At 38.7% G+C, this 15,752-nt stretch overlaps 1 protein-coding gene and 1 non-coding gene across 2 annotated transcripts in view; one reads left to right on the forward strand and one right to left on the reverse strand.

Moving 5' to 3' along the window:
- The window catches only part of LOC137297811 (neurexin-4-like), a 31,184-nt gene extending 21,104 nt beyond the window's left edge, over positions 1-10,080 (forward strand). The window contains exons 20-25 of the mRNA XM_067829763.1: positions 4,140-4,325; positions 5,184-5,323; positions 5,977-6,073; positions 6,618-6,740; positions 7,262-7,414; positions 8,070-10,080. Coding sequence (XP_067685864.1) covers positions 4,140-4,325; positions 5,184-5,323; positions 5,977-6,073; positions 6,618-6,740; positions 7,262-7,414; positions 8,070-8,260 — 890 coding nt within the window. The 3' untranslated portion in view covers positions 8,261-10,080. The remainder of the gene's footprint in view (positions 1-4,139; positions 4,326-5,183; positions 5,324-5,976; positions 6,074-6,617; positions 6,741-7,261; positions 7,415-8,069) is intronic.
- A 2,459-nt stretch (positions 10,081-12,539) lies between these two features.
- Trnar-ccg (transfer RNA arginine (anticodon CCG)) lies at positions 12,540-12,612 on the reverse strand. Its single transcript has one exon. It is a non-coding gene; the product is annotated as a tRNA-Arg (tRNA).
- Between the last annotated feature and the right edge of the window lie 3,140 nt (positions 12,613-15,752).

Raw genomic sequence — 15,752 nt, forward strand, 5'->3', positions numbered from 1 at the left:
CCTGTCACTCACAAATTCAGAACTACTTAATGAATTCGAATGGTCAGTCCATGATGACCTCTGTGGAAGTGACCATTTTCCTACTATATTAAAAGCTGTAACTCCATCCGATGTTCCTCCATCATCAAGACGGAATTTTAAAGAGGCTAACTGGACTTTATATGAAACACTGTGTGCTGAAAAGCTTAAATCTGAACGTTTTACTGACGTTCCTGATGCTATTAAATGTTTTTCTGATGAATTGAACTCCATAGCTGATGAGTGTATACCAAAGTCCTCTGCAGTTCCACACATAAGAAAACCATGGTTCAACGATGAATGCAAACAAGCTAGGAAGGCAAGGAAAAAAGCAGAACATTATTTCCGTCGCCATCCTATGGTGCATAATTTGAATAAATTTAAAATTTTAAATGCTAAAGAACGGCGTACTTTTAAACAGAACAAACGCCAATCTTGGCAAAATTATGTATCTAAAATAAATTCTCGGACACCCATGTCCAAGGTATGGAATATGGTCCAGAAAATTAAAGGTAAAGGTACTAAATCTACTGTCAATCATCTTAAACATGGAGATCAAGTACTTACCGATAAATCAGATATCGCAAATAAACTGGGTGAAACCCTTGCTAAACACTCTTCCTCTTCTAATTATTTACCTAAATTCCAGCAGTATCAAAAACAACAAGAAAAGAAAACTATCAATTTCAACTCAGATAATGGGGAAGATTATAATGAAACTTTTTCTATTCATGAGCTGCATACTGCTCTTGATCAAGCTCATGATACTGCTACAGGAGCTGATAACATACATTATCAACTCCTGAAGCACTTACCAGAATCCTGCCTAGAAACTCTCCTAAATATTTTTGATGATATTTGGACATCGGGTAACTTTCCTTCATCATGGCGTGACGCCATAGTAGTACCCATAAATAAAAATCTGGACGTGATCATACCGATCCATCCAATTATCGTCCGATTTCGTTAACTAGCTGTGTTTGCAAGACCATGGAACGCATGATAAATAATCGACTTGTTTGGTACTTGGAAACAAATAACCTTATAACTGATATACAGTGTGGTTTCCGTAAAAACAGAAGTACTGTCGATCACTTAGTGCGACTGGAATCATTTGTTAAAAATGCACTGATTAATAATCAACATGCTGTGTCTATCTTTTTTGATCTTGAGAAGGCATATGACACAACCTGGAAATATGGTATTTTAAGAGATTTACATGACTTCGGCTTGCGAGGTCGTTTGCCTCAATTTATTGCCAACTTTTTAAATAACAGACAGTTTCAAGTTCGAGTGGGTTCTACCCTGTCTGATCATTACAATCAGGATCAGGGTGTTCCACAAGGCAGTATTCTGTCTGTCACACTTTTTAGCATCAAGATAAATAGTTTATCAAAAGTTTTAAACGATTCAATTGATGGATCGTTATTTGTGGATGATTTTAAATATTTCTTGTCGTGGGAAAAATATGCATACCATTGAACGGCAACTGCAGCTTTGTTTAAACAAAATAAATAAATGGTGTCTTGAAAACGGCTTCAAATTTTCTAAATCGAAAACTAACTGCATACATTTTTGTCGTAGATATAAACCCCATAAAGATCCTGAACTGTCTCTAGATGGGACGCCCATTAAAGTTGTGAAGGAAGCCAAGTTCTTGGGTCTAATCTTTGATTCACATTTAACTTTTTTACCACATATTAAATCACTTAAAACTAAATGCCTGAAAGCACTTGACTTGTTGAAAGTTGTTTCAAATTCAAAATGGGGAGGGGATCAAGCTACCCTTCTCCATCTCTATCGATCACTAGTTCGTTCTAAACTTGATTATGGCTCAATCGTTTACGGGGGAGCCTGCAAAAGCAATCTTAAACTTCTTGATCCTGTCCATCATCAAGGTCTGAGACTTTGTCTTGGATCTTTTAGAACTTCACCTATTGACAGTCTCTATGTTGAGGCTGATGAACCTTCTCTTGAGCAGCGCCGTATAAAGTTAGCTTTACAATACATTACTAAATTATACTCTAATCATTCTAACCCTGCATATAACTGTGTTTTCAATCCCCTTTATGAGGATTTATACAACAAAAAGTCTTCTCTTGTCCCGCCTCTGGGACATAGAATTACACCTTTTCTTTCTGCTGCTGGGATTGAGCTGGAAAACATAGCTCCCTCCCGTCTTCTTTCTTCTCCTCCCTGGCAGTTGGTCAGGCCTCAAGTAGACCTAACATTGACCACATTTAAAAAATCAGAGACTAATGAATTACAATATAAGCAAAAATATAATCAATTAAAACATAAATATAGCAATTATAAATCCTTATTTACAGATGGGTCCAAGGATGGTGGCGCTGTGGCTTGTGCCACTGTCATTGGATCCAGAACAATATCTTCTCGATTACCAGTTAGTAGTTCTATTTTTACAGCTGAAGCTAACGCCATATTAACAGCTCTCAAATATATTCAAAGACACCCTAAACGTAAACAATATATAATCTATTCAGACTCTCTTTCTTGTCTCCAGGCGATTAAAAATTTATCATGTAAACATCCACTTTTAATTGACATTATTGAATTGTATAATAATCTTGCTACTGGCCAATACGACATCATCTTCTGTTGGTTACCCAGCCATGTAGGCATTTCAGGGAACACAATGGCCGATCTTGCTGCCAAGGCAGCACTCAACAAATCTGTGACACCGCTTCTTATTCCCTACAGTGATTACAAAGCCACCATTAGATCTTATATCCGTGATCTGATGCAAAAGAAGTGGGACACCCAAGTGGGTATAAATAAATTACATGAGATAAAACCTTACATTGGTTATACCCACTTGGGTTGTCAATCCAGATTTGAAGAGGTCATACTACGACGATGTCGTATTGGCCACACTAGATATACTCATGCATACCTGTTGAAAGGTGAGGATCCTCGATTTTGCATCCCTTGTGATGAGAGAGTCACGGTCAAGCATATTCTGCTTGACTGTGTTGAATTCTCCATCACAAGGGATAAATATTTTACAGTTAAAACAATGAAGGATCTTTTTACCAACGTTAATTCTCATTTTATTATAGGTTTTTTAAAAGAAATTGATTTTTTGGGTGAATTTTGAATAGTATGTTTCTGTAAATAGATGTATTTTAATGATTGGTAGTTTGAATTAGTAACTTGAATTGTTGGTGGCTGTACCCTCAAAGGGGGTTGAAGTATTGTAAAATTATTGTCCTCCTGAGAGGGTACGTAAGTCCACAAACATTCACAGTAAATTTAAGTCTGCCAGGTTTTTAATTGTAGTATTCATGTTGTTTTAATTTTGGCTAACCTTTCGTACAATCGCCAGCAGCTGAGGGGATGATGTAAATCCAACTAGGGTCCATGCAGGTAGCAAAGGTACTGTAAGTCCCCATGGTCCCTAGTGTGGTGATCTACCTTCAGTTGTTGGCGATCTATAGTCTGTTTTTATTATGTATTGTCTAAATAGTGCTATTAGTTTTAACTTTCCATACTAGTTTTACTTAAAACTGTGATATGCTAGTTGTTTTACTGTCCTCCGTTGACAGATTTTTCCATATGCATATATTTAATTTAAATGTTCTCGTCACGATATGGCTGAGATATTGCCGATGTGACGTTAAACATTAACTCACTCACTCACTATAAGTACCCCAAGGAGGACTCTATTCAAAGAATCTGCAACCTCTACAGGTTTGTTCGAATTTTACATGTTAGCCCTTGAGTGCTAAGAAAATTGACCAGGAGAGACTTGAGGAACATAAACAACTTTGAAACTCAGTGTGTTTTCTGTGAAAAGAAATATGTATATGCATAGAAGTACAGTCATGTAAGATTTGAGATTCAGTAGAGGTGCTTCAAAAGATCACTTACAGTCTGGATGTTTATCTCTTATTGGGGCGTTACGATGTACAACAACGTATACTGTTAATGGGACGCTGTGACTGTATTGAGTATAATTATTATCATTATACCCTGAAGGTTTTCACTGTATTGAGTTGAATAAATAGAGACCATTAGGTGGAATATTGATGTATGTAGCGTTAACAAAGTCATTTACAAAGTAAACTGTTGACAGTTCGAGTTGAATCTTGCTATTACAGAGGTTGGAGTGAACATGCAGACTAACTTTATGGTCCGGTACACCTTTGACGAAGACCAGGGTCTCTCGGCCTCAGACTTCCAATATGCTCGCATCGGCTTCTCCACCAAGAACAAGCAGGGCATCCTCATGCAGATGAGGAACGAACCCAACACCGAATACATCTCTGTGGAGATGAATAACAATGGTACGCTCTTTTTGTGTATATAAGGGGCAGTTTGGTAGCCCAGTGATTAACATTCTCTCATCACACCATAGACCTGGGTTCTGTTGCCCACATGGTTACAGTGTTTGAAGATACATGTGGTCTTACTTTAGGGAAGTGAGTTTGTTCAAAATTGCCTGAAAATGGGTACCTGGTTGGATAATGTTGTGTGACTATAACCTTCTAGTGCCAAACTGGCAGCTTGGGTTATCCTTGGTAATAAGAATCAGATTCTGATTAAGCACCACAAGCAATCACTTAGTGTATGGAGATGACGCAGGAGAAGATGACTTATTATGAAGCCCATTTCTGGCATTCACTGAAATTATAGTGGGATATTGCTAGAAGTGGCATTAAACTAAATTCACGCTTTGTGGATAGGTTGGAAAAATGCTTGGTATTCAGAATTCTAGATAGACAGTCCGTATTTCACCTTTTGATCTTCCGAGTGTCTTTGACAGTGTGGTTGAGTAGTAGTGAAGGCATTAGCTCGTCATGCTGAAAACCTGGGTTTGGTTCCACCGAAGACAACGTGAAGCACTGGTGTCCACGACTGATATTGTTGGAATATTGCTAATAGTGGCATAAAACCCTTCTCTCTCTCTCTCTCTCTCTCTCTCTCTCTCTCTCTCTCTCTCTCTCTCTCTCTCTCGCTCAAGTGTGTGGTGAAAACAGAAGTCATGATACAAAGATCTTTCAGTATTGTTATCATTGAACCATAACTGAATCATTTTCAGCAACACTACAACAGAAAATGGTAATTAATACACATTCCTACAAACCACTGTTAGTTTTGTGAAATAGTTTCAGACTGTTAATAATACATGTTCCTGTTTCCAGGTGGAGTAAAGGTGGCCCTGGACGTGGGTTTCCAGAGGGAAGAGGTGAACACCCCTAACGTTGGAATAGACTATACCAATGGACAACAGCATGAGGTGGTGGTGAGAAGAAGCAACAAGGGCAGAACAATATTTGTCCAGGTAACAGCTGTTACGTTCTGTTGGCTGTTGAGCAGAGTTTTCTCTGTTGGCTTTGCCAGAATTTTGTGGTTCAGATCCCTGTACTTGAACCTTTGTCCACACCATGACCTTCCACTTGAGATTCGTCATCAAAATAGTAAGCATGTGGAACCTGTATCACCTTCAACTTCCCTTCACATCCTAATGATGTGTGCGGGTCAGTGGGTAGCCTAGTGATTAAAGCATTTGCTCATCACAACAAAGACCCAGGTTCGATTCCTCATGAGGGTACGATGTGTGAAAATCATTTGGTGTCAAAATTTTGTGATTTTACTGGAATATCGCTGAAGGCTGTGTAAAACTGAGCTTACTCACTCATTCTTTCCCCTCACATCAAAATGTCTGAAATATTACAGTCGGGTTATAAGAGATTAAGTTATCTGTCTAATTTCTGCTGCATCTGCTTTCTCTTCTTTAGAACTCACATTCGGGATGGGTGATGAATGCCTCAGTGACGTGACAGGTTATTTAATTTAGAACTTTAAGGAAGCTTGTGGTTATTGTTTGTTGATGTTCAGAAATACAGATACTGTGTTACAGATGTGAAATAAATCATGTGAGCTGCAGAATCTGGCTGTTTAACATATTTACTTCAGTAATAACATTCATTGTAGGTGGATGATTATCCTCCAGTTGAGACAACATTTGACGTCTCCGACACCAGTGACACCATCTTGGACAACCCCAAATATCTTTTCATCGGCAGTAATGGTAAAACATTTCAGTTCAATTTCATATGTACTGAATTGCAAAAGTAACGCAAGTATAAAAAAATGGAAATCTCATAAAAGCATGTTTATGTCTTCTATTTGAAAATTTGTTGAAAAAACAACTGTTGCGTTTCTTTTGTGTCTCAGTATAAATTTAAGCTCAGTTCAACAAAATTTGCATTTATTCTTTTAATGTTAAATTGCAGCTCGTGCATCACAGTTAAGTCAATAAGATGACTTTCTGACAGACACGCCAAACCCCTTAAGTCACCTCTCCCGGGTCTCTGACCCCATCTCTTCTGATCCATATTATGTAACGTAGAAGATTTCCCTAATTTCATGTTTCCTAACATGCTTTTGTAGAATTTTTTCTCATGTGCATATGTTTGTAATAAATGATATATAACTAGAGTAAATTCATAAAGAATAAACCAATTAATCTCACTGGCCTTGCCCATTCCAATTTAATACATCACCAGTCCATAGTATTTTTACAATTTTCCATCAAAGAACATTTTAACACACAGTACCATCACACATTTCAGATACTGCCAACTCAGCTAAGGGCTTTGAAGGTTGTATCTTCCGTATGCAAGTGGATAACATCTTCCCCTTGAAGAGGGCATTCCAGGACCCTCGGCCCGCTTTCATCAGCCTCATTCCTGAAGGTAAGAACAGGCAACCTGATCCTTTGGGATAGTTTACTATCTACCCAGGGTATGCATCAACCCTTATCCTGCATTTGGGAAATTATGCAGGTTACTTCTTTGTTAGAGGGGGAGTACCCACGACCGTCTCCCTTTGCTGATGACAGCAGAGGTAAGCCGTGCTTTTTTTTCTGTAGTACTGTAAGTATACAGTAAGTCTTGCATTAGGGCAAGTACTTGTTTCCTGCTTATATTTTGATAATCCATTGGTTATGTTCTCTTCAGTAGAACACATATTATGTCTTGCATTTCTATGGTGCACAGGGTGCATTTTTCGTTTTGCTAGCTTGCAGTGAATATTTTTGGATTTTGATATCATGCAGGCTGTATCGTGCATTTTGGTGGTACAGAGGGCATATCTGTCTGTTTGACAAGTCATAGGGTAAATCTTGCATGTCCAAAGCTTACAGCACATCTTGCATAGTGCAAACATGTGTCAAAAGATACATTTTTATGCCAAAGGACATCCATTTTGATTCCAGGCAAAGTGAGAGAAGATATGTGTGGAATCGAAGAATACACACAGGCTCCTGACCCCATTGAGACTCGTCCTCGTGGCGGTGATGTCATCAACGTCACGTATCCATACTACCACGATGAAGCTCTTACGACTAATGAAAGAATCATCCTTGGAGGTATGTACAGGACACATCAGGTGGTCAAGGTCGCTGACTTTGTTGATTCATCATTGCTTCCCAGTTGTGTAGATCGATGCTCATGATGTTGATCACTGGATTGTATGGTCGAGGCTGGATTATTTACAGACTTCTGCCATATAGCTGGAACAATGCTGAGTGCAGCATTAAACTAAATTCACTCTCACTGCCGCTCAACCTATAACCCTTCTACACATACACTCGTATGTTCTACCTAACATAATTCTGCCATTTTTGCATTCTCTAATGTGCACACTTGAAAATTCTCACATATATATTCAGTTGTAATATTCAACCTCTCTCATTTCTGTATCTAGGTTAGAATTTGTCTTCAGCATGCCATCCATGTTAGTTGTAAGAGGCAACAAACAAGATCGGTTGGTTAAGCTAACTGACTTGGTTGATATATATATCATCATATCCCAAATGGGTGGATCGATGCTCATGCTTTGGATCAGTTATTTACAGACAGCTGCCACATAACTGGAAAAATGCACAGTGTGATGTGAAACAACAAAGAAAACAAACCAAGCCAACACAATTCTGTATATTTAGAAACAAACACTTAAACAACCTACGTTTCATTCGGTGAAAGAAAGACGCAGCATGTGTAACATTATGTCTTCTGTTTCAGTCGTGTTGGCGCTCATCTTCATCCTCATCATCATCTTTATCTTTGTCCTGGCCAAACTGCGGTGTACTGGCGGCGACTACGATACCAATGAGGCCAAGGGCGCCGAGTACGCTGACAACCCGCACACAGCTGTGGTATATAACCAGACTGGACTTCCAGATATAGCCAAGAAACAGGAATGGTTTATCTAGTGAGCTCCGATTCCACTACATGTGATGATGTGAAATTTATACTGATCAGAGCTGTTGAATCTATGGGTTTCATATCTTTCTTAATGTGCCTTCTGTGAAGATTTAATTGAATATGATTTAAGAGCGAGATCTGTTTATATGAAGTTTATAAGTAATTTACTACAATTGTAATTTGTAAAGATAAGGCAGCCATTGTTATTTATCAAAAAACTATTTAACCCCAAACTCAATAGCACATCACAAGACATTATCCATCTGTCATGATAATGGGAAATGTTTGGGGATCTGTTTGTTTTAGCATCAGGGTGAGCCCTTAAGCAGCTTTGTGGGGCACCCTCTTCTATAACTTTGAGTTGGAATTCATTAAGCGCTTCAGACCTGTTTTTTTCATATTGTATGCCTTTCCCCCTTTTTTTTTTTTTTCTTTTTGGTTTTTTTTTTTCTTATAACAAAAGGATATGAAGAGTTGTTTGTATTCAAGGTAACTGTTGATTTATTTTAAAAACAATAATTGTCATGTACTCTTCAGTGACTTCACCCATTTATAGAGAAATTCCACATCCAATGTTTCAAGAAGCCACCCTGTTTGCTTTAGGATATAAGGCTGACAAAGGCATTTGTCCTAGGAAGGTGTTAAATATGGTAAATTCATTTCTCGAAGGACAGAGTGAGGTACCTGTATGCCAAGTCTCATCAACATGTGATGCCTACTGAATCTGTCTACCTCTTTTAGAAACGTACTCTGAATCCATTGGTCATGCTATAGCCAAAAATGCAGAATTCATATGTCTTTTGATCTTAAATATCCTGGTTGCTGACTTTCTGTTATTTGGCAAATCAACAATCTTGTATGGAAAATGGGTTGTAGTTGAGTGTGAGGTAAATGTTGTTTAATTACATATGATTGTGGCACTTTCGACCAAATGCAATGCTTTTACTCTAAAAGTCAGGAACTTAAATTCAGTTTTAATACATACTCCTGTTTTAATACATACTTTGGTAAAATGGGCTACATTGAACATATACCTTTCATTAAAATAATAAAATTAAAAATAATGTAATATGATTAGATGAAATTGTTTAATGTTGACCTTTAAATTATTGATGTCAGCAATTTTAGGAAATTTCCTATTATATTTCTACTTTGTTTCTTCATGGTTTTGACTGTTACTGGTTGTTTTAGCTGAGAGAGTGACAGGTATCATTTATGCATTCCAAAAACTCAAGAGAATTTTAATTGTTACGTATCGATCACATTTATCATTTCAAATTCATGTTCAGATTTGATTTTTAACCCTTTATGTTTGTGTACATAGTGTAGATATTTTTACATAATACCATTTACATAATCATTTTGCAGGTGAAGTTGAAATGTAAATACCATTCCATATTTTTCTACATTTGTTAATGGTCAATGAAGCAATAATGGCAGAGGCAGTGTAGTCTATTGTGAAGTGCCAGTAAGATTGAATTGAATGAAATGATGAAGAATGGTGCTTCACAGTCAACATTGCTTTTGCACAGTTATCATATCAAGTATGTAATGTAATTTTTTTTTACTGTTTTTTTTTTCAAAAAGTATCCCTTTTTTCACTACATGTTAATAGTCTTAGAGACTAAACAAATATATCCATGAAATTGTGTAGTTCAAACTCTTGGAAAATATTTAATCAAAATATCCTTAGTCAGTTATTTGTTAATAGTGTATTTACTTGTATGTTTACCTCCTGTTAAGTGTTGATACTGTGCCGACCATCCTCCGATCATTGTTGTAGATATGAACATGCTCAACATAATTTGTAATAAAATTAGAATCTTGATACTCTGTGTCATTTTGTTTTTCATACTGAATGACCTTGTTGCACTTGTGGCATCCTTGACATCTCTGATAAGTCTCCTCTTTACCCAGGATGCATCTATGGCTTGGCCTGATAATTTTATTACCTCCCTTTGCTAGCCCCGATTTCTCACGGTAGTCAGTCAGGTAAGCCGGAGTTACAACCGAGCTTGCCAGTGTCAACAAAGATGACAGCAGCAGCTGCAAAGGTTTGTTTGCAGTGCGACTCAGATTTTGGGAAAGTCATGTAGACAAATTGTCAAGTCTAGCGGAGATTTATCGGAACATATACCCAGGAGGTATCCAGGATGCACTTGGTTAAAGCATTTCGTCCACACACCGAAGACTGGGGTTCAATTCTCCACGTGAGCACAATGTGTTTACCCCTGGTGTCCCACTGTGGTTATATAGCTGACATACTGTTGAAAGCAGCTCAAAACTAAACTCACTCTGTTCACACAGCAGCAAGTGGGTACCCATTGGGATGTGATTGTGATGAAACCAAACACCATAATGGTGGCTTCTCAGGGTTTTGAAATAATAATGCACACCATTCTTGTTATCTTCATGACGAAGATTGAAGTTTTTACGAGCACTTCAGAATTGTGCCCTTCACATTACAATTGTAATAGTTATTAATAAAAGTAACGTTTTGTGAAAGAAGTTAAATGAATTTTTAGTCGTAGTATTATGTGATGCGACCCCGATTCTAATAACTCTATCTCTTGCAAACCATAGTGCATGGAAACAAAGAGCTAAGTCTAAGCAGGGAGTGTCCACTACCCAGGGAAATGCGATCATCATATTCAATGCTGGTCTTCCTATCGTTTGGGATGTGACATGGTACAAGGTATACCTCCCATTATCTGCCAACCGCAAGAACATAAACTTGGAACATTGTTACACAATAAATATCATACTCTCATATAAAGTATTATGTACAAAGTGAGTGCTATGCACGCCATGTATCCCCCTCGCCTTCCCACATTTTTAAGCATAAATCTGATTTTACTCTCAACAAAATTGGCTGGCTCATTTGTTTAGCGTGTTGGTCACGCGTCGTCATGTTGGTTACACCCGTGCTTCCTGTTGGTTGAACCCGTGAATATTCAGGTTAGAACTGATCTTTGAACTGGTAACCCGTGCTTGTCGTTAAAAGCGACCAACGGGATGAGGTGATCAGGCACGCTGACTTGGTCAGTCATGTTATCGGTTCCCAGTTGCGTAGATCGATGTTCATATTGTTGATCGCTGGATTGTCTGGTCCACAGTCGATTATTTACCAGCCGCCGCCATAGAGCTGGAATGTAGCTGAGTGCGGCGTAAAACTAATCTCAATCACGTTAGTTGCGGTGGATGGATGTGAGAGCCAGACTCCTGTTTCTTGTGCTTCAGTTCTGTGAGGAAACTCATACCGTGGTTTGCAAGCGTAATTTGAAGCTGAAAGATGTCACTGCTCACTTGTAGTAAGTAGACAGGGATTGAGTGACTATGGTTTTACGACACATTTTGCAAAATTCCTACAATATCTCTTTGGGGACACCAGGAATAGGCTTCACACATAGTACCCATATGGGGAATCGACAAGAGTACGCGACGTGACGGGCGAACGCTTTTAACACAAGGCAATAACATAATAAATTAAAGTTACGGTAAGGGCTTTCATAATGCAGCGTGGGTTGTAGGCTCCCCGGGGAGCTGAAAATACATACGAAAGCGAATTGTTCCTTTAATCATGATAAATTATGGTTGGTGCTGAGGCTGTTGTTGTTGCTGCTGTTGTTGTTGTGTCTTCGAATTCATGTATACCTTGACTTTAACCAACGTGTGGAATAAGCACCAAACCCAGCCAGACTTCAGGGCTGGTAACTTCAAAATGTTGCCCGCCCCAAAACGGGTATACCAGGACCAGAAATAGGAAAATAACTCAATTTTAAGTCACAGTGAGGAACATGTTATCTGAAATGTAGTTTTCCAGACCATCAGGCTAGGCGGCTGTAAATTTAGACCGGTCCCTCATAAATCTAGTCCGTCTCGGGCTTGGATGGACCATATTTCATACAAGACGTATTCTGTGTATTCTATGTATGTATTTAACCAAGGGAACAACAGTGACAGTGTACAATTTATTAATTTCATTAAATTGTGGGGAACTTCGTATTAATGTATGAAGTTGCATTACATTTCATTGTAAAGCAACTCAAAATGATTACAACGAACACTTCTAGACGCTTTGTGAAAACGTATTGACCAGTATGTTGTTGAGATAATTTCACAGTGATAACCTCAAGCTAACAAATACATAAATAGATCGATCACAAAACTTTGAAGTTTTCTTTTCCTTTTTCACGAATTAAAAAAACCGTTTAGTCTGTGGTTTTGGGTGTTGTATGTAACTGTGTCTGACTAAACAATAAACATAAAAATGTGAAAAAGAAAGTTCGACCTTGATGGGACTCGAACCCACAATCTTCGGCTCCGGAGGCCGACGCCTTATCCATTAGGCCACAAGGTCTTCGATTCAAAATGGCGACAATTACCGGTATGCTTTTGTGGGACCCTTTCTAACCGCACAACCAGACATTTTCATTCAAACACATGTTTTCAAAATATTCGATGTGCTAGTAAACTACTCGAGTACTAGTGCGATATGTGTGACCATTTCATACAACACAACGCCGCCTACTTTCGCAAACTTATACAGACGCGAGCCATTACTGTTGGACTATGTACGATACATGCTCTGATGCAGACAACTGGCAATTAAAGTTCACCGAAAGAAAAGTAATTAGGAGTACAGTTAGAGATTTAAAAAAAAATTATTTTGTAAAGGAACCCTCATGAGCTGACAGGGTATATGTTCACTGTATATGGTCTGTGTAGGAGGAGGGAGGAGGGAGGGGGGGGGGGGGGGGGGGTGCAGGCCATGAGAGTAAACATGTGCCTCGTGGACAACACACCTTTAAACCTGTCATGATGCAACAATAAAGGAATGATCCATTTGTGCCTAAATATACATTCTTTCCAAGGTAAACATTACATGACAGTTTTGTTTATAGCATTCGACCGAGGTCACCGTAAGAAAACATATGTCTGTGTGTCTATATATCCTTTCATTAGAAGGAGGCTTAACGAAACGACAGACAGACAGATGATTTTATCTGAGTCTCACCTCACATATAAAAAAGGACACATATAAGCTATGATATGGAACAAAGGTGAGCTACATGCTTAGGTTCATGAGAGACTATTGTAAACTTCCTCATAAAAACATGTAAATCACTAAAAGCTTGTCACGACGGACAATACAAATAACTAGAATATATCACAAACATGAAAAAATGAAACTAGCATTTATCTCTAAAACTGGATTTCAAATTAGGGCAATACAATTAAAAACGAGCTAAAGATCGCCAGCAACCAAAGGTAGATCACCACATTAGGGACCATGGGGACTTACAATACTCTAAATTGCTACCTGCTACCATATAATCGATGGTCTCTGCTGCACATTGACCGTAATTGTATTTACACAATCCCTTCATGCAGCCGTTGGCGATTGTGGGGGAAATTAAGCAGTAACTTGAAATCACACATATGCCACATTTAAAATTCTGGTAGGTCGAAATGTATTCTGAAGGTTTGGGGACTTACGTATCCTCGCGGGAGAACAATAGTTTTACAGAACTTTAACCTCCCTTCGCGATTACAGCTACTAACAAAACTCTGTTGATAACCTCAAATACCAATAATAAAACATTCATCTATGTACATATTTCAAAACATATGCAACAATTCTAGTTCTTTTGAAAATTAAAAAAAGAATGTGATGTATCAAAGGCCTGTTCAGAGGTTAATTACGAAAAGGGGCGAATGTGTTTATGTTAGACAAATATCTCAGTCTAAGTATAAATGTATCCTCAGTGAAGTGTAACGAAAAGTACTGAGGATAAGTTTACTTAGACTGACTAATAACTAGTTTCTGAAATGAACATATTTTACTGAAAAAAAAGTCCATAGTGAAAAAATAAGAATATAATGAAATGGATCCCGGAGACCTCCTTCATTTTCAAAAGCTAAGGAAATCTAGACTTGCCACAGTTTCTAGACTTGCGTGGGCTTTCTTGGACATACATGCTTCAGGGTCTGTACGATAGACTATGGCTATGTAAACATGCGCTCGCCTTCGTTCAGGGCATATGCGAGCGCTTATGGGTGGCCATTGAGACCCTCACTGTTCTGTACATCCTCGATACCTCATGGGTATATACGTTCTGGTAAGTCTCCACTATATACCCTGGATGCATCTACGGGTCGGCCCCATAATTTTATTACCTCCCTTTGCTGGCTCCGCCTTCCCACAGTAACCAATCAGCTAAGCCGTCATCGTTTCGTTTTCTGGAGCATAGTTCTAAAACCGGTTATTACTTTTCAGCATAAGTTGGAATAAATACGGATCAGGGTCTTAAGTGGTGCCTTTTGCTATTTGCAGATTTTTTGCATTTTTATTTTTCTTGGTTTTTATGGAAACGATTGGACTAAGTGAAAAAGAGCAGGGTTAGTCAGTCTAACTTGGAAACGAAAGTCTCCACACAATCCTTTTATTTTTTTAAGAATGTATGAAAATTTGTTGTAAACAAACAGCGAGGTGTGGAACACGTGTGTTACTCTATTTTAGGGAGGAAATCCCTTCGCGTCACGTGATTTAAAATGGTGCCGTTCATGCGATCGATCGCCTGAGATGTTTGATGGCTTGCAAATATTTATTTTGGAATATTTTGATAACGAAATTAGGGCGCACGTGTAGGTATAAGTACAAAGCCATTCATATAAGTTTTTCGTGCGCAATAGTCGTAACGAGTGCGCGAAAGTGCGACAAAGGATTTCCACCCTTGCGGCCTATGGAGGTGCGGCATAGCGTTCATGTTGTGAACGCTGTGTATCTTAGCTATCGGAACGCATGCCCTGGAGATACGAGGGGATGTCAATAAGTTTTGAGCCTTGCATAGAAAAACACAAAATATTGGTATGAACCACATTTATTTTTCAATATGGTCCCCTTGTGAGTCAAGACACTTGTTCCATCTTTTTTGCCAGTCGCTGATGCCATCTCTGTAGAAGGCGCTATTTTGGTCCTCAAACCAAGCCTCAGTAGCAGCAATAAGCTCATCATCCTGAAATCTACGACCACGCAAGTGTTTCTTGAGATTTGGGAACAGGTGGTAATCACTTGGTTTCGTACCTGCATTCCTGGACAGCAGCGGCTGCAACGCGAGAGGTGTGTACTGGAGCATTGTCTTGATGTAGAAGAATACCACGTCTGATCTTGCCCCGGAGCTTCTCCTTCATTGACTGTCGCACTTGCCTCACCAATTTAGCGTAATATTCCCCATTCATTGTTCTTCCTTTTGGTAAGTAATCTATGTGGATGACGCCTTTGCTATCCCAGAAGACTGTCGCCATTACCTTCTGCACTGATCTGGAGGCTTTGAACTTTTTGGTCCTTGGAGAAGTGACATGTTTCCATTCCATGTATTCTTGTTTGCTCTCAAGATCACAGTGGTGGATCCAGGTTTCATCACAGGTTACTAGCCTAAAGTGAAAATCTTCTGGATTCTTGTTGTATCTGGTTAGCATGGAGTTGCTTATGGTGAC

The sequence above is a fragment of the Haliotis asinina genome, chromosome 10 (assembly GCF_037392515.1).
Source record: "Haliotis asinina isolate JCU_RB_2024 chromosome 10, JCU_Hal_asi_v2, whole genome shotgun sequence".
Taxonomy (NCBI): Eukaryota; Metazoa; Mollusca; class Gastropoda; order Lepetellida; family Haliotidae; genus Haliotis; species Haliotis asinina.